The sequence below is a fragment of the Psittacula echo genome, assembly GCF_963264785.1.
Source record: "Psittacula echo genome assembly, chromosome: 4".
NCBI lineage: Eukaryota > Metazoa > Chordata > Aves > Psittaciformes > Psittacidae > Psittacula > Psittacula echo.
This window is the reverse complement of record NC_137738.1, coordinates 47,944,268-47,963,866: the sequence shown is the minus strand read 5'-3', so window position 1 is coordinate 47,963,866 and position 19,599 is coordinate 47,944,268. Positions and strand designations below refer to the sequence as shown.

Sequence of the window (19,599 nt, the reverse complement as noted above, 5' to 3'; positions counted from 1 at the left end):
TCACAGCAAACTTCAATATACAAACTACTATTCATTACAATATGTGGAAATACCTACAAAATACTGTATTTAGAACTTAATTCAAGAAGAGGCTTCTTCCCGTGGAAAACTGGAAAACCTTTCCAATGCAGTACCACCATGCTGTGGGCTGCCTTCTTATGGAATAGATTCATGCAGGCTCTCAGAATCAACTGTCTCGACATTTAGGGTGAATTTTTCACTCTCTAGTAGTTCATGCATCACTGCTTAAGGTTCTCAAATACTTTATAATTTGGGTGGTGCAAAGTGAAAGTGCTAGATATAAATGAAATGACGAGTAAACGTGACTCGAGCCAACATAACATTAGGCCTTCCTACTTTTTCAGCGGTGGAATATTTGAACTGTCAGTACACTGCTCCATTTAGAATTTTACAGGTTTCAGATATTACAATGTTTTGGAAATCTGAAAACCACCTCTGTCATGATAAGTTAAAACTTGCAATTTCAGAGGAGAAACATCAAAATGGATAAAGTGTATGATCTACTTACAGAGCATCTCTGATGAGATAATTCAGCTTTTTGCTGACCAGTGTCAGGGAAGGAAGAGTAAGTTTATTGCTATGTACCTAATGGAAAATGAGCAGATGAAATCTACAATTCCAGCCTCACGGAAGTATATGAAGCGAGATGCAGCAGCAAGACCCTGACAGTTAGTTATTCCTTATGGCAACCAGATGAGTAGTTTATTGAAAGCTTGGTAACAGCTCAGAAAATTACAAAGGAGCTTCTTCTCTAACAGCCAATGAGAAAACGAATGACATTGCAAGTGCTTCTCAGTAAGCTTTTTCCACTGAAATTTTTCAAAATTATTGAATTGAAAATTTCTGTCAGAAGACAGAGCATATAGGATACCATATTAGTACCCAGTATGTCACTAGTGCAGGCAGTTAAGGCTACAAACAAGTCATTTGCATTAGCAAGCATCTTTGGTAGCAAAGTTCCAACTTGGTTTATGTTCAATCACCATACCAAGAAAATCTTTTATTTGAAGGAAGAGCACTTCCTAACCAATTCCTTGTGTCTTTGTACAAGAACTTGATGGAACTTCCAAGATTTGTCTCTGCTTGCCAACATCTGTGTCTGTCTGCCACATGACTGCTAGCCGCTAGCATGGAGCCATTTGATTAAGCAGCTCTTGACTCCTCTGAAATGACAGAACCACTAAGTACCTTGTATGTGCACTGAAGTAATGTAATCAAGAAAGCCTGATCACCAGCAACTCAGACACAAATGTCAAAAGAGCTTACCACAGCTTTTTGTTAGGAAATCAGCAGACATACAAAAGCCTGGCAAGGCTGGCAAGGACAAATATGTAGTCAAAATTAAAACTGCCAGGCCAGACACTTTCTATATTGTCTTGCCAGCAAGGACCATGCGAGTAAACTGAGTAAAAGCTATGGTTACATCACTGTTTTCTGGGGAAAAAAATAAGAAATACAACATATGTTATCATAAAATATGTCAGAAGACACTCAGTCTCACATAATTATTGAAAAATTCACAGTACCATGCATTCAAAGAGGAACCCGAAATCTTATCTGCTGAAGATTAATTCTGCATAATTTAGCTTTTAACCACTGTTTTCAATCTTGTAGTCTGGACGCTTAGTGAATTATTTTTATGCAACCGACTCTTTCGGAGTACTTACAGTCATTACAGGAATGTCTACATTTATTTCCCCTTTCAAAATTATTAATTATGTAATATTGATCAGGCTTGTTAAAATAATCATCCTTTTCTGCTCACGACTTCTTCTGGCATCCTTCATGATTGAAGAAAAAGCCTTGTAAGTAGTCTTGCTACAGCATCAGTTTACCAGAAGTGAGTAAACTCCATTTTCTGTAGACAATTGGTAGACTACAAATACTCAGCAACAAAGGCAATCAATGTTGGAAGCAATTCATGACTTCTAATAATGCGTTCATTTCAAATAAGATTCATTTATTATAAGGTCATACCTCGTAACAAGACTGAATCATAAAGACTGAATAGCTAGCTAGTCAAAGAATGGTTGGTTATTTTTGCTAATTCTAGGCTGCTAGTTTTAAAAACATGGTCCATAAATTACCCTTAAGATCCCATAAAGATGACAAGAAAAGCTAGATCATACATACTGTACAATCGCTTTCTAATAGTGTCTGTTCCAACACCATACAAGTATTTGAGGGTGAGATTAAGGGCCAGTTATAGGTGTTTTAAAATCCAAACTGCTATGAATCATTTACAACACTGTGCTTTTGATCAGTGATATTAATTATGTACTTAGAAATCTACATTATTATAAACTCTTTGCAGTACCTTTATCAATGCAACAGTAACATAAAAGGGTATGAAAAGAATCAAAAGAACAAGCCTTTCTTAGCTGTTAATAAACACAGATTCATCCTGTTCCCTGACAACTCATCCTTATGCTGTCAATATTCCACAAGGTAACTGCAGAAATAAATTCCCAACTCTGACAATCATGGAGTTGAGGCAGAGGTTAATGCTTTGCTTAGTTTTTTCAAGTTTAGAAACAAATGTGTACAAAGTCATCATAAGCTTTGAAGACAGTGCTAGTGCTTCAGCTAACCACAATATATTTAGCACAGTCTACACAAAAGAGCTAGTCAAGCTTCAGGTGGAATCAGGAAAGCAAATGCCACTATCCTACAGAAAAGTATGATTCAAATATGGTCAAGACCTCCTCCCCCATTCTTCATGTCAAGGTCCTAGTGCCTTGGTGGTGCTTCCACAGTTGCCTGTAGGACAAAAGAATAAAGGAGGCCATCACAGACTCCTTGAACCAGGAATCTTCAGACATGCCCAATAACTTTACTATTTAAATTGTGCTTTCTTCCATTTTCACTGATCGGCTATTCTCCAGATTTCATGCTCTTTTCCAAGTCATTCCACTTCTTACCTATTCTTCCCACTTAAAGCTAAATGTCCAATACGTAACCAATTTTTACAACATAGGCTTGCTCTTCATCAGTGTTTCAACAGTACCACTAAGTAACTGAGGTGAATTAAAAAAAAAATTAAAAAATCATCTTTGCAATACTGAGGATTTATTTACCTAAAGGGATTACCAGCAGGTCCTGAAGGCTTCATTTTTAATGCCACAAAAAATATATCACTTAACTGGAAGCAAACACAACACAAACTATTTCAGGTTCCCTGAAGAGAAACAGTGGCTGAGAACCATGTTAGTGCCAACTATCTCTCCCCACTATCTTTCCTCACTATCCTATTCAGGAATTACTCCATTCCAAAGATAAGGAAGCACTCTTTCTTATCTCCTCCTTCCTTACGGAGAGGGCACACATATACAAGGTGTGACAACTGCTAAGTATCAGAGATACATAATTCTGTATTCTCCCTTTTTTTATAAACAAACATTTTAAATAGTCATTTTTATAGCTAAAAAATTCAATCACTACTATCCAGGACTATCTGGCAGATTTTTTTTCACTCAAGATTCCTTTCTTCTTATAAGCTTCTACCCAAGTTAATTTAATACACAAAAGTCCCCATGAAAAACTCCCATTTATGAGAAGTATGGTAGAAACATCAGAGATGATTGTGAAATTCCTATTAACGTCACAGCACCATCAAGTCCAGTTGTCACATCCAGAGTCACTGATTAGTAGAGGCAATGGTAAAAAAAAAAAAAATAAAAAAAGTTCCCTTTTATATATTGCGAATCTCAAAGAGCATAGAAAGATTTTGAAAGGTCCAGAAATTTTTAATTTGGAGCTTATTGCATCTAAGCAGCTGAATGAAAGCAATGACGTTCAGCAGTATAAAGGGAATAATGACATCAGCTTCACACCTTGTACTACTACAGCTTAAGAGACTAAGAAGATTCAACAGCTTGTTTCCACTCAATTATCAAACACACACAACATACTGTAAAATAAAGATCACCCTGCCCTCTTACTCCCAAAAATGCTTTCCAGATCGGATGAGGTGGGGATGTTGGCACTGCTTACACTTGTGAATTTTTTTCCTGAGGATGAACTATGAAATTTCTTGCATGGATTAGGTGGCAAGATCTGGCTTCAAAACCAGAATAAGCACATCAAAGAAAGAAAAATCCATTAACCATTCTTTATAGAAACAGCCTAATGTGGTGGGGAGGCACAGGATGCAACATTTAATGATATTTCATGGACTGTATTCTGAACACACAAGCTCTGTCGTCATATATATAAGTATTCACTGCTGGCTACTGTTGCATGTAGACTCAGATGCCAGTTTCCACGCTCTCACAAGACATCCCCTCAACAGTTCCAAGTGAGAATAAAATTAGAACTACTGCTCAACTACTCTAATTTAGCTATAGCACAAGGAGGACCAATTTCTTCTCTACAACAGTTGTACCCTGGACACCTGTTAATAAAAGCTGCAGAGGAAGACAAAGTTTAGCTATAAGTAATTGTTTTGCCCATAAATTATTCTTAAATGTATTACTTCCTTTGAAGAACAAGCAATTACAGTTAAGATTTATTGATTTCATAATTCCACTTAGAGAACTAAATTTAAAATAAACGAACCCCAAGAAAGTTCAGTATTCTATGAAGCGGATGTTTAAATAATCTGACTAGCTGATATCTCTCTGCACTATTCATAGTGAAAGGATTTGTTAAACTCAAAACGTGAGGTACCATCTTCTGAAACTAATTCTGAGTCAAACAAGAAGCTGAGATGGTGAGTTCTTGTGAGTGACACTAAAACTGCTGTAAAAAATAGAAAAAAAAGAAGAAAACTTCTACAGGTGCATCAGTCTCAAAGAAGACTACTGAGGTACCTTGATATACGAGGGCTTGGCTTACCATGGAACTTCAAATCCCATAGATTGTTTCTTTCCAGACACTGTCATTTTGGTAATTTTTGGCACAATTTCGGATTCCATTCTGGCTGACTGGGAATCCCTTGTTTTACCTAGTAATAGACAAAAAGTAAGTTTGAACTTAAGGTTGTGACTAACAGGTATTAAAGTTCAACAAGTTACATTACTTACCTTCAACTCACAGATACACTACCTGCATGAGTTACATGTTTATTCAAAGTAACCTACCAACATTTACACTGAAAATCTCATCTGCATCTCCAAGCATCCACATGACACCTACATCATTCAAGAGCTTTACTCCCAGCAGTTCTACAGAATGCCCAAAGTATGTCATGCAGTACGAGGATGAAGAAACACTTTGCAGCTGCTCATTAGCTGATTAATCCTTATTTAGTTTTATTTTTGCCTTAATATTTTTGACCTTCAAGTCTATTGTAAAAAAATGTCTACCTCAGGTACTGCTATAGTAGCAGCACATGCTACTACTAGCAGGCCTTCACAGAAACCTGGAAACAGAGTTCTCTTGTACTGAATTACCTCGAAGAAGCCGAGCAATACCCGAAAGCTAGATAATTTAAAGGTTATTTAGAAATACTTACCGGAGCTGAGTAACTTAATTACTTTAAATATATCAATTTTTTCCCATAACTTAATTGAAACCACAATTACAATAAGGTTCATTCTTAATTTTGTGAAACTAGTTTCAAAACTAGTAGCACTGTACCTTGTCCTCTGAAGGATATTATACACACAGAAAAGCAAAACAATAACCTGAATTCAGAATTAAGCTGCAAATTTTAAACAATCTTCACCTACAGATGTATCAGAAATGTGGAAAAATGTCCCTTCTCTTCCAGTAATAGACCAGTTTGGCTAGTCACAAGTCGAGTGAACACTTATTTTGAAGGACAATTTAATCTTTTAAGTTTTTCAGATTACTACTCTAAGATAAACTGTTGCTCCTATTCATTTAGGTTAACTCTTTATTGCGTTCTGAAGTATGACAGCTACACCTTTAAAACCACAGAATCACACTGCTTTATATGTAAAGTTGCGGTCAAAGCTGCCGAAGACTTCAGGTAAGGAAACAGAATACCACAGACATATCTATAACAGACAGCATACCAGAAAAGCTGTTGTGCAAGTTTTTGTAAACAATGACGCTACAGATTAAGAGATTTTTATTTAATGTAAGACTCCAACTTCACCTCCCTCATTTGCCTTATCTGCTGATACTCATTTTATTTATATGCCACATGGAGATCTCTGGAACAAACAGTCTGTATACACATTATTAATAATTGCATACCATGTGCACTGTAAGTAAGGAAAAACAGTAAGAAAAATAAATGCAACAGTACAAATCATGGTTTAAAATAATCACAAATTATGTAACTGACAAACAAATAGTAAAGATTCCAAATAAAAATTCTCAGATCACTGGACAAGGACTATAGTTAAGCACAAAGATTTTTGTTTCATCTCCAAGCTCCTACACAGATCACCTACAGCATTTTTTTTAGTAAGTAGTTAACCACTTGAGTTACAGTAAAAATTACTTTTGTTACCAACTTGGTATGTCTTTTTCCACATTAATTTAACAATTCTCAAGCAGCCACCACTTTCAACTGCCAGTTAAACATGAATGCTTTACGTGTAATTTGAAAAATAAATTACATTAACTCTCAGAAAATACCATGTTTGAAATCAGTCTGCTAATAACTAATAAATACAAAAAATTAAATTGAAATGAGATTATTTGAAAGAAACCAAGATAACAATTCATATCACATAACCTGAAAACAGTTTTCAATCTACAAGCAATATTTGCTATGTATGATCCAAAATCAAGTGTGAAAAGGTTTTACAAAACACATCTTCTTTAATCAATTTAGAAATTAAGCTTTACTCTGTACAAATACATTGGAGTGTTTGATACTGATCCAAAGTTAAATGTACAAGGACACAAAATACATTCAACATACCAAGTATCTGACATAGAAAACACAGAAGTTTTAAACTAGACATTAGGAAACACTAAAAGTTGAAAGAAGATACAAAAATACATTAACAAAAAGCAAGAGAAAGTAAAGTAATTGTTCATCAACAGCACTGACATTCGGGGGGGGGGGGTTTATTTATTTTTATAAAGCACTAATACATTAGCACAGGTGAAGTGAGGAAGCAGACCAGGATCATATAAAGGCAAAACAAACCGTGGAAAATAATTGTGGTATGGTGGCATTCAAATAGATGCCAAGGATTATTAGTAACACTACTGACAGAAGCATCAAATTTCTTTTTCTGACTTCAATGGACAATAAAATCAAGCAGCACATCTGAGATAAAGACCAAGTCTGTCTCTTGTGCACTGCAGGCACCATTAAAGATTAATAATCATGGGCTTCATTACAAAGGACACAAGGCTGGGAAAGGAGCATACTTTACTATCTAATCTATAGGGCATGGGAGAAAACTGTATGATAAATTCTTATCTGCTTTAGCAGGCAAAGCAAAAGCTATTCAGCACTTAACAGATCATATGCAAATCCTTAAACTGCACCTTGGAACTAAAAGGAAGTCAATGCACAATGCTGATTATGATTTGTAAAAAGCTCCTTAATAAACAGAGTATCCTATGGCAACTGAAGTGGACTAGAAGCCTATAAGAAGTGTAAGTGCAGTAATCCCCATCTGATTAGGAAAAGAGCAGCTTTGAGGAAAATTAACTTCTGAAGAAAGGATATAAAGGATAAACAATTTTTTGCCAAGAACAGATTCATAGTGTTCTTCATGCCTACTGGCATCCAGACATTTGGATGTTCTTAACACATACCCAAGTAATGACAATACATTTCCTAAATCAAGAATACATATAGAAACAAAGACAGATACATCTTTCATAAACTCCTAAAGAAGTCCCAATGCCTCCTTGTTACATTTCACTATTCTAGTATTGCAAAAAGTAAAAGTAAGAGTGGATGGATCACATGCAAGTAAATGCACTGATTGGCCAACTGCAGAGCAAGAGATTTTACTGAAGAGGACACCATAAAAATTCTGGAAATTCACTAACTTAACACTAGGAAAATTAAAGACATTTTCCTTCCATGAAAACAGTATACAGGCATTAATTACAAAAATGTAAAGGCTCATCAGCATGATAGTTCTCACAATTCAGAGTATTTAAAGAACAAACCTTCTAGCCTATATCAAGCGAAGTAGTTTTCAGACATGTATTTGGAATTTAGACTGCACTGACATCAGAATACCTAGAGTAAAGTGTACTCTAGCAAGAACTGAAACACTTATTAAAAAACATGCCCTCATGCACTTTGTCTCAGTATTCAATTAGGAGGAGCCTAACAACAAAGGGAACAAACAGATATGCACTGCCATTACTCCAGTACAACTATGGCAATGTGCTTGACATTCAAAGCTTTTTTCCCTTTATTATTATTCTTCTTCAAGGTTATTACAAGTACAACCCCAAAATCTCGTAATAATAAAGTATTTGCGGACTGATAAACAGGGCACAGACACATATACACACAGGAAGCAAGTAAAACATAGTGACAGTTTTTAAAAACTGAAAGTCTCCCCGGGTGCTCAACCTGGAGTTGAGTAACTGTATGGATATAGTCAGCAATCTTCCTTTACTGTAAGCAACTCTCTAGATTTCCTTGGTAAAATTGGTTGTAAAGAGTACCTGTAAATAAACAAATCAAAATATTTTGGCTTCTTTATCATACATAACAGGCTTGAAGTTCTTTTTTCAGTTTTCCTTCATTTATATACTTACATTGAAAGGACAGGAAGATAAAATTGGGGTTTAATTTTGTAGAAGAGATGAAAGTTATGTTTCAGTACTTGGGAGAGTTACTATCCATCTACTTTGTTCCCAGATAGCTCAGAGATACATAAAAACAACTGGAGCCTGTTAAACAATCAACATCTCAAAAAAAAGACATGTTGGCACAAAGTGAAAACAGGGATACTGGCATATTTGAATAAATGCATACTAGCAATGAGTATTTAAATCCACACTGGCTTCATTTAGATGGCCACTTTTTAACGATACTAATAAAATTCCGACATTTTCGATTCCTATACACAGAAGCTTCTCCTCCCAGTTTGTCTTCCTGTCAAAGAAGACTAGTAAGGAAAGTATAATGGCACTGAAATTAAAAGCTCAGCTACAACACTGCACAGAGAAGCCTACTTCTGATAAGATGAACCAGAATTTTTAATATGCCTGAATTCAGCTTGAGAAACAACGAAGGAAGAAGGTGAATGTTAAGCATGTCTCGAGTCCATGTTTTTTCAGATGGCAATCTCACACAAAACAACTACTAGCGGTGTAACAGCACTGGCAAAGGAAGTCACCTCCAAGGGAATTATATATTAATTAACTAGTCAGACTGCAATTTCTTTTCTTTAAAGCTTTTTCTACACGCTTTTGAAATTTTTACTTGCTTAATATGGATTCTTCTATTTTCAAAAATGGTACAGGCACTTACAGAAAGCTGCATACTATTTCAATTTTGAACGGGGCTAGAGAGCCTAGATGTTATTGACACTAAATAGAAAGAATTAATTTACTTAAGCAGGTCCCTCCTTGCACTGTCTAAACTAGCACTGCCATGGAAAAATATGCATCTAACACCATACTTTCTGAGCTAGCAGATACAATTTGCATCCTTTACTCTGCTACAGACTTTCTATATAACCACAAGCAAGCCACTTGCACCTCTGTCTAACAATTACACAGCAACAGTCATCAATTGCATGAAATGAAAAAGACAGTGCCCTGGTTTTGTGCACCATGTGATGAGCTTGTTCCAAGTATGTTTTGTGACTCACTAATAAAAGAATAATTTTTTTTTTTGCATACACTACTGGTAGTGCAACTATTAAGTGTATTAGTGACAACAGAAGCATAGAAGAGACAGTTCTGTCTGGAAAGATTTAGTAACTGAGGCCTCTTTCAAGATAACATTTCCCTTACTATAAGCTGTGCTATGATTTAAAACTAAGGCTTCTAGCTTTTAACTAAAACCTTCCACTTGCCTTAAAACCAGTAGTATTGTATTTTTCTCCCATCAAATTTTATATCATGTAAGAAAAAAGAGTAAGACAAGGAAATATAAAAGTTTGTTAAACTAAAGAGATTATTAAAAATATAAGTATTCAACTGAATTGACACTCATAGAAAGGAAGAAATTCTTTACTGTTAGGGTGGTGAGGCACTGGAATGGGTTGCCCAAGGAGGTTGTGAATGCTCCATCCTTGGCAGTGTTCAAGGCCAGGCTGGATGAGGCCTTGGGTGACATGGTTTAGTGTGAAGTGTCCCTGCCCATGGCAGGGGGGTTGGAACTGGATGATCTTAAGGTCCTTTCCAACCCTAACTATTCTATGATTCCATGATTCTATGATTCATAAATTCTACAAAATGCTACAGGACATGGCATCAACCTGCAGTGGAGTTTAATGAAGTTTGCCACAGAGCACACTGGATCTTCAGTGACAGTGATACTTAGTATTACCAACATATGATAGCGCTGGGAACAATATCAGAAGTCCATGACTCTCAACCATGCCCCACCAGTACACAAGACAACTACTAAACTTAGAAGATCCCAGGTTTCCTAGGTCTACAGTTTGCTAATCTTTAAGCCATTCCACCTCCACGTAATTAGCTGTGCACTCATCTCTATAGCCCATCACTTAAATTTCTTTGGATGTAACAGATCAGTGACAAAGTCTGCTGCACACATGAGAAGTAAGCTCAACATACAAAAAACCTTTATTATGCAAATATATAAAGCAGTATGGGGTACTTGGGAAAGGAAAAATTAAATTATTTAGAAAAGTCTCTCCCAAACTTCTTTGGTCCTAGGAAGCAGCCCTCCAAGGAGCACCTCTGATAGTAGAAACACAACCTAGTTCTAATAAAAACATCACGTGAAAAAAAGTTAAAATAAAATGTTACTTCATTATTTAAATTATACCCGTTCAAAACACCCATTTTGAGAAATGCATGCCATTATATTATTATGAATTGCAATATACAAATGGGTGCTCCACAACACCCAAAGAACTTATGAAAATAATGCAATAGTCCAAAATAGAAAATAGAAAAGGCAACTTGCTACATCACCCCCTGTACTAAGTACTAAGACAGCCATTCTAAAGATACTACTTAAAACATTTCTCCAAACAAGAACTCTGAACCTTTTCCTTTTTAAAAGAAAGGTTATTTCCTAATAGAAACCAAAGTCAGGGGCTTTCCAAGTAACTTTGTCTTGTTGTCGTAAGTATTACCTTCTCTGCAAAATTTCAGATGGTGAATATGACTTTTTATCTTTTTCCCCCACAGAACTAGCAGTCAGCATTTTCACTGAAAAAGGCTGAAAATAAAAACGTCTATTTGCACCTGACTGCAAGAATTTTGTTTTGTTTTTAAGGTTTGATACAGCAGGAGGGAAGAGGGATACAGCAGGCTGCTGAGTGATCTCCAACATAGAATCATAGAAGGGTTAGGGTTAGAAAGGACCTTAAGATTATGTAGTTCCAGCCCCACTGCCATGAGCAGGGACACATCCCACCAGACCACATCACCCAAGGCTCTGTTCAAACTGGCCTTGAACATTACCAGGGATGGAGCATTTACCACTTCCTTGGGCAACCTGTTCCAACACCTCACCACCCTCACAGTAAAGAACTTCCTCCTTATATCTAACCTGAACTTCCCATGTTTAAGTTTAAACTTAACATTACCCCTTGTCCTACCACTACAGTTCCTAATGAAGAGTCCCTCCCCAGCATCCTTGTAGGCCCCCTTCAGATACTGGAAGGCTGCTATGAGGTCTCCACTCAGCCTTCTCTTCTCCAGGCTGAACAGCCCCAACTTCCTTAGCCTGTCTACACAGGCCAATTCTTTGTGGCCCACAACACACAAACAGCACAATAAACTTGCTACCCTCGAGACTGAAGTTCCAGAAACAGTTTGTTTCACTACATGCAGCTGCAACAACTGGATGGGTATAGCAGGCACACTCAGAAGGGCTGGCAGCCCTCTCTGTTACAGTCAACTGGCACTTCTCACTGCTCAGGCTGTACTTTTAATGCTTGCAACTTCCAGTTCATTAAAATCCTTTGTCCAAAAGTTAATTTGTTCAAGTGAGGTACCCCCACCTGGGGTTAACTTTTTACAGGGAGAACAAGGAAACTGGAAGAAAAAAGATCACACGGAATTGTTTATTTTCATAAATGACACCTGAAGAAAATACTATTTGCATAAATGAAATCCTTCAAATGATCTTTTTACCTTCCGAAAATTCACTAATTTGCCTTTGAGAACAGCATGGACATGCTCTTATGACTTAAGTTTTAATAACTAAATCCCCAACATACTTCATCAACACTCAGTATGTAGCTGCTGTGGCTATTTTTGAGTAGGCTGGATTCAGGTATGTCACCTTAAAGCAAATTCCACCTCTCCTGTGGTCTCCATAGTTTCCTCCGACAATTTACTAACTGGAGGCATGAATCTACCTTGGATAATCATAAAAAGTAACAAAACCAGTGGGTATAGTGAGCACTGGCAATTAGGAAGACAAGCAGATTATCAAGGACAGACAAGGATTAGAACAATAAAAGTCAATAAAACAGAGAAGACAAAATAAAAGTTACAGTGACCCCAAAAATACTGACAATATTGTTAATAACCTAACTTGGAGAAAAACTAGGAGAGGGACAAAGAAAGAGGCTGCATAATCAGTGACAAGTTACATGCAGAGCTAAACATGAACAAGGGAAGAAGATCAGAACTGAAATTGAACACAAATTATGGGTAGGAAAAAAGTGAACATGGAAAATAATCATGGTCAGTATAATAGTAAATCGATAGGAAACTGGGAATGGCTAGATTAGGGATTTGGAATGATAAGTGGAAAAAAATAAACCGCAATGAGAACTCAGAATGACAGGAGGAAATGTGTTTATGGCAAAACCAGGAATTAAATGAAAAATTTAACATGACTAAATAAATTAGAGGATGAGAAGGACACAGGCATTAACATTAGATGAGGCTGAAGTGGATGGGGTGGAATGCATTATAACAGGGCAATAACACATTTTCTTTCCTGCCTGAAACTTAGCAAAAATTTCTGGACTCTCACCATTTCTCTTCCTGTCAACATTTCCTCCTCAACAGAAGCCAAATGATACACAATACAGCAGCCAGCAAAGGAAAACAAATGTTCAGCTATGTACGTAGATCACTGGTATGGTCCTTCCAGAAACACAGATAATCGATCTAGTTTACATTCACAGTTAATATATTAGGGGAAAGAAAGGCACTGTCACTGAGGTAAAACTCTTTAAGATTTCCAGTTTCACTAAGCCAACACCTCCTGTGTAAAAGAACGGCGATCTACTGTAGCGAAAGGCAGACTCAAGAGGGTGTCTGTTTTATTCTAGAGATTACACAAACATCAGCTGCCTTCTTTTGATGTTTCTGACACGTAAACAGGTAAAGGTCCAATAGAAATTCACAACAATCAAAACAGTGACTTTCTCATCTGCCAAGTTTTTTTTAAAGAATGTCCCTACAGTATTTCTCGTACCTAATGCTTATGCTTAAATGGACTAAAATCCAGCCCTTCACATAATCGTAACTTAGCATAACTCATCCTGCAGCTAATGAAACTTTATCTGTGGGAGGCGCATCGCTTTGCACTCTAGCAATGCCAATGATGCCCCTTCTCAACCCATAACTGAAGATACAATCTGCTGTAAAAATAATTTATTAGACATTTGCAGTTGTTCTGTAACAGCATCTTTACTCTCCCACACATACACAAGTCGTTGGTGGTATTCTCTAATTCAACGAATTTTTCTTAAATGACTGTGAATTGTCTTTCACTGAGATTCAGAAAAAGCTCAGTCTGGTATTTCTGAAGTGCAACTTCCTGCCATAAATGGTCATGTAAAGACCAGAGTCAGCATTACAGGCAAGGTAACCGTAAAAAGACAGCCCTTTTAGCCAGCCACTTAATCGAACAGAATACACAGAGTCCATGCAAATTACAGAACTTCTGTTAAAACCTTAGCCCAAAATGAGTATGTAAAACTGAAAGTACAATATGTACATTCTATTACAATTATATTGAATGTCCAAAAATAACAGACAGCAATTTCATGTTTAATTCTTAACTAATACTATAATGCCAGAGGATGGTGCTATTTCCCTGCACATCATCCAGGCAATTCAGAAACATCACGCCTTTGATGTTATCTATTGCAGGACTGCAAGGCATTTTACAAAAGGAAGCTTTCCTGATCCACAACTTCTGTTTATGCACCAAAATTACTTCAGTATGAAACAGAAGTTCAAATATAAGAATAGTGAATAAAAAAAGCACACCAAAAACCTGACAGTCCACACATTCACTTTTTTATTTCTCTGAAAAGTTAGCCATGTGTAAGAAAAATACATTCACTCAATGCCCCTCCATGATTTCAAGGATGGCAGAGCAGATTGCAGTGTCACAGCATAAAGCACATCTCAGAGTGGAAGATTTGTGGCTTCAGAGGACCAAACCAATAACCTAATCATTTACCAAGAATTTATCAGCTATTGAAAAAAGCAGTTTAGGGACTTATGTGTGACATGATTTCAAAGAATCAAAAATGTTCAACAGATTGAGTATGGTTTAAAGAGGGGGGAGGAAGAAATCAAGGTCCAGCAGTACAGCAATTATTGAAAACATTATGTATACACACACTCACTCTCGCTGTAAATTGAAACACAAATATATTTAATAACAAAAAAAATAGGAATTGTTCATGACTCAAGGGAGACAGACTCACTGATTGACACTGACTTCAGTAATTCTGTTTGCAAGGTCATGGTAATTAAACAGCAAATCCTCAGAAAAGTCCCTGTTTAGTTTGTATGCTTTTTCCTTAAAAAAAGAGAAGATAGACATAACTCTACTTACATATTTTACAAAAAGTCGGTCAAAGACTCCAATTTTGAAAGCTTTACCTATAGCAAAGATGAAGGGAAATGACAGTATGCATTAGAATTTCATTAAAGATAGTAGGAATGGTGGTATGAGACTGCCAACAGAAATGAGATTGAAAAAAAATGAATGTACATTATGTGAACAGTTCATATTTCAAGAGTTTTACTTTGCATTGTGACAAAACTGACTTCTTGAACATCCTTGCCATGCCCACCACCTTCTACTCAACAGAGGCAAAGACATCTTTCCAAACCAAGTAGTTAGGGCACTTCTCTGGGATCTGGTAAAACTAAGCACAAAGTCCTTACAATAACCAACCAAGCCTTCATTTTTGACACAAATACTTAAATTTAAATTCTATTCTATTCTAAATTTAAATACTTAAATTTAAATGCTATTTAAATTCTTAATCCATAACCATTGTGGAGGCTTGAGCTCAACAGGAACATTTCAGTTCACTGCTCTGCTTCCATTAAGATGGAAATTGCTATTGAAGAAAAAGATAATAAGGTACAAAGACAAATAACAAAACTTTTTCTACATGAACCATATTGTTATGAAAAAACACCATACCAAAGAGTACTCCGACTCTCTATATTGAAAACTACAATTAGATACAAGAATACAAACAAAAAGTTATTGCTAACAAGCAATATCATGACAAAATACTGTGGTATTATAAATCCCAAAATAAAAATCATTAAAAGATACTATTTCAACCAAAGAAATTAGACACATTTTCCAAATTGTCAAGAACAACATTTAGTGTTTGTGTTTCTTGAACATGAATGATTTTACTAAATTGAGGAAACTGACAAGGAAAAAGCTGACAGTATTCACCCTAACGGAAATAATGATTCTGGAAGGCAAGCTCCAATGAAGATGAAACCAGTAAAACACAAGACTGACATTCTACAAGCTTGCCTGTTTTGCAGAAATGATTTATGTTCTGTGCCAGGCCTCCAGAACACTGAATACACAAGGCCTTTTTATCTGAATTAAAAAAAAAAAAAAAAACCAAAAAAAAACAAAACAAACAAAAAACACCACAAAACAAAAAATCTTCCAAAGAAACAAGAATAAGCAGTGAGATAGGAACTAGCATGCTACATGTAGTAAGAGCTCTCACTTTTTCAGTCTAGCAGAACAGTGTCTGCTCATGTGCTCCCAAGACAATGAGAATTTTTTTCAGAGCAAGTATTTGTAACTGTGTACATGAATGCCTTTACTTAAGTAGCTAACTATTGTAAATAAAACTTTAAAAGAAAAATACAAGATGTCTGCTCACATGAATTAATAATACCGCTGATGGAATGATGCAAAAGGTAGCTCTGATAGCTCATGAGCCCAAAATATAGAACTTCAGGCCTAGCAGCTGATAAGCCCCTGATAAAAGAGCTGTATAACAAGATAGAGGATAGAATAGGAAATACTTAAGGTTTTACAAAACAGCATAGCTTGAAAGTACTCTAACTTGAAAATCCTACCTCTTTTGCTATTTCAGCCAGTCTCTTAATACCCAAAACTTAGGCAGCTACTGGAAATGTATAATCTTACAAGAAGTTAAATGATACATTAACTGAGTCTATTTTTAAAAGCTGTGAATCTTAATGCACACATTTAAAGACCACCTGAACAATTACTTTGAAGAGAAAACAAAATATTAAACATGTTCAGATTTTTAGCATTTTTAATGTACCAGAAAGAACAAATATTAAGAAAGAAGAACTTGGAAACAAAAGGCATTAAAAATGCATTGTTCTCCTTTGCACATATAAATTAAACATTTCACACAATCTGTTCAAAGAAATTTGCTGAGTGAACATACACCTTTCACAGTACTCATTTTAATAGGACTAAATGTAAAATAATGAAGCAGAACACACACATTTATCAAAACCAAGCAAAATAATTAACAAGGTGCGGGTTTTACTTTTATTTTTTTTTCCTTCTCCAAATTAGAGACTAATACTGATCAACTACCTGCTCTTCTCCTCCTTAACTGTTCCATGATTTCAGATTATGGGGTGATGTTTCATGTCATTAGCTACAAAATATTAAGAAACTTTTTTTAAAAAAGAAAAAATTAATTGCAGTATCACAGTTCTTCAATAGAAATTTCAGAAACACTACTTAAAGTTTTAACAGTTTTTCTTATATTTGATTCAGCCTTACATAATAAAAAAGAAAAGAGATTTAGAAATTATTTTGATGTAGATGAGACAGTTTAAGCATTCTGTAGATATTCAACATCTATTTTAAAAGGTAACACCAGGAGAAAAACACTTAAGATTTCCTCCTTCTAGCTGTATTTTGCTTTCAGTGTTTTTACATCATGAAGCCAAAGGCTGTAGGTGCACCATCAAACAAGGCATTTCTAAAACATGCTCGCAACCTACCAATTTTACAATGTGCTACTACTTAGCAGTGTCATCTCTCTATTTTTTTTCATATATCACTTAAAATCTGAACATCTCATCGTCATCCATAGTCTTACTCCTTTCCTTATTGCTATTTTCCACTCACAGTGGAAAATCAGAAGAGAAACAAAGGGAAATAAGGCTTAAAGTCTGGTTACATTCTTATCTATCTGGTTTTGGTACCATGTCTATAACAATGGGGTATATGAAGATCTGTTATTCCACCCATGACTGCTCTCTACTGGAAAAGACCTTCACTGGTCATAATTATTCTAGAGAATCAGAATTTTATTCTACCTTACTACTGGGATTCAAAGCTCAGCTTTTCTGATATAGCTAGCTACATCAACACTAGCATCTGGCACACTTTCCAGATACTCATGTGCTGTTAACACCTTTTTTCTGTATGTACCTCCTAAACTCCAGCAAAAAAAAAGAATAATACAATCTCAGTTTTGTCCTCACTCCTACACAGAGAGAAGTTAAATAGATTCACACGCAGATCTACTCAACAGCAGCTGTCTTCACAAAAAGAAAGATAATAACTAAATATATCCATAGGAAAAGATTACCACATTCTGAAAACATGGCTTGAAATGAAGGCTGTAAGATAAAGCAGTTTGAAACTACTAAGGCATATTTTACTGACACATAATTTTCTTCCTAGTTTGTTTCTGTAAAATTCTTTTTGTCTTCTCTGTAGTATCAACAAGCTCCAACATTTACTTTTGCTGCTTCCTTTAATTCTAATGGAAGCCACTCTGCTCATTCCCTAAATAAATACAATTAGTTTGCACACTGCTATCTTGCCCTATTCATTTGAAGAGTACATTTAAGGAAGGGCAAAAATGCAGAGGAAGAAAAGGTTATTAAAAAATACAAAGAATATAGAGAAAGAAAAGTTTTAGCATTCTTTGTTACTCAAATGTGTTAGTGGCAACACATTTACAAAGAATCTTTCAAACCTAGGTGTGAAACTGCTAAAGATCTCTGAATCTAACTTGCAAAACAAACTCCAGCTGCATCAATGCAGTAGGCTGATCAAGCATACTTAATTTCTCTGCAGTCCAGCACAACTTCAGCAGTTTGAAAAATGTATTACCAGATAAATAAAGCAAACAAGTTCACATACCTGTTACTACAGTTCTAGAGACAAATTTTAAGCTATCTGAAAAGCCATGAAGGCAATTTTCCTGGACCACCACTATACACCCTACTATTTGTACTAACTTGGCTACAACAGATTATACATGAGAAAGGCATCATTCCATAAGAAACACATTATGGATGCCACCAGTAACAACGGACATTATTATTGATTTAGTGAATCTAGCATTAATCAGATGATTAAGCTAGCAGTAGGGCTTTCAACAGCTTAGGTGATATAAAAATCCTAGAAATAAGATCTAATTGTATCTAATCACGGAAACTGTTGCAAGACTGCAGATACTGGCCAAGCTGAAGTAAGAAAGGAAAATATAAGCTGCTTGACACACATAGCAGACATTTGGACAAGCATAAAATACATTAAAAATACCCAAAACCGTTCTGCATTAAAGTTCAGGAAAAGTTTATAAAAACTGCCCCACCCTGCAATATAAGAAATGTATTCACTTTCCCTTTCTAACTGCAGCATGTTTTACATTACCTGCATCACTTAACTACACTTGCATTATTTATTTATTATTACTCTGAAAAATTCCTTATTCCACATTTTCCTATGAACTCTTCTGGCGCCAGCCAAACACACCTGAATTCCAGAATTACCAAAGATTAACTTGTTTAATTGAGTCTAGAAAAAACCGGAGCCTGAACACTGCCATAATCTAAGTAAGGGAGACCTATATTTGGAAAATAACAACCTGTGTGTAGCCGTGATGTGAAACATAGCACTGGAGGCTCTGTTTGGTCATTACCAAAATCAGAGGCACAAACTAATTTAGAAAAAGCTGCGTATCTTCTATTTTAGAAGAAGAAATTACTACAGTAAAATATAACCTGTACTTTTAAATAAGCTTTCCAAGATTTATCAGATGCAGATGAATGCCAGAAAAAGTTCATTTGGCAGTCTGAACCAGTGCGTTTCACTCTATTGTGACTTCAGAGAAGAACGTGCATGGACTCGAGTTCACTGCTTACTGTTTTCCTCTTCCTCAATGCAATGAAAGAGTAGACACTTCACATTTACAGTAGTACCTGGAAGCACACTGATAGCATCCACAACCTTACAACCATTTGTTTGTATACATATTTTATCAGAGAAAAAAG

General features: G+C 35.8%; 1 protein-coding gene across 7 annotated transcripts in view; it reads right to left on the bottom strand.

The window, feature by feature from the left end:
• The window catches only part of LOC308219863 (2-aminomuconic semialdehyde dehydrogenase-like), a 70,274-nt gene that overhangs the window by 32,149 nt on the left and 18,526 nt on the right, over window positions 1-19,599 (bottom strand). For all 7 annotated transcript variants that reach the window (XR_013956592.1, XM_080615395.1, XM_080615396.1 and 4 more), the window contains one exon: window positions 4,858-4,966. Coding sequence is in view for 6 of the 7 variants with exons in the window: in XM_080615395.1 (XP_080471521.1) it covers window positions 4,858-4,966 (109 nt within the window). In the remaining variant the exon portion in view is untranslated. The remainder of the gene's footprint in view (window positions 1-4,857; window positions 4,967-19,599) is intronic.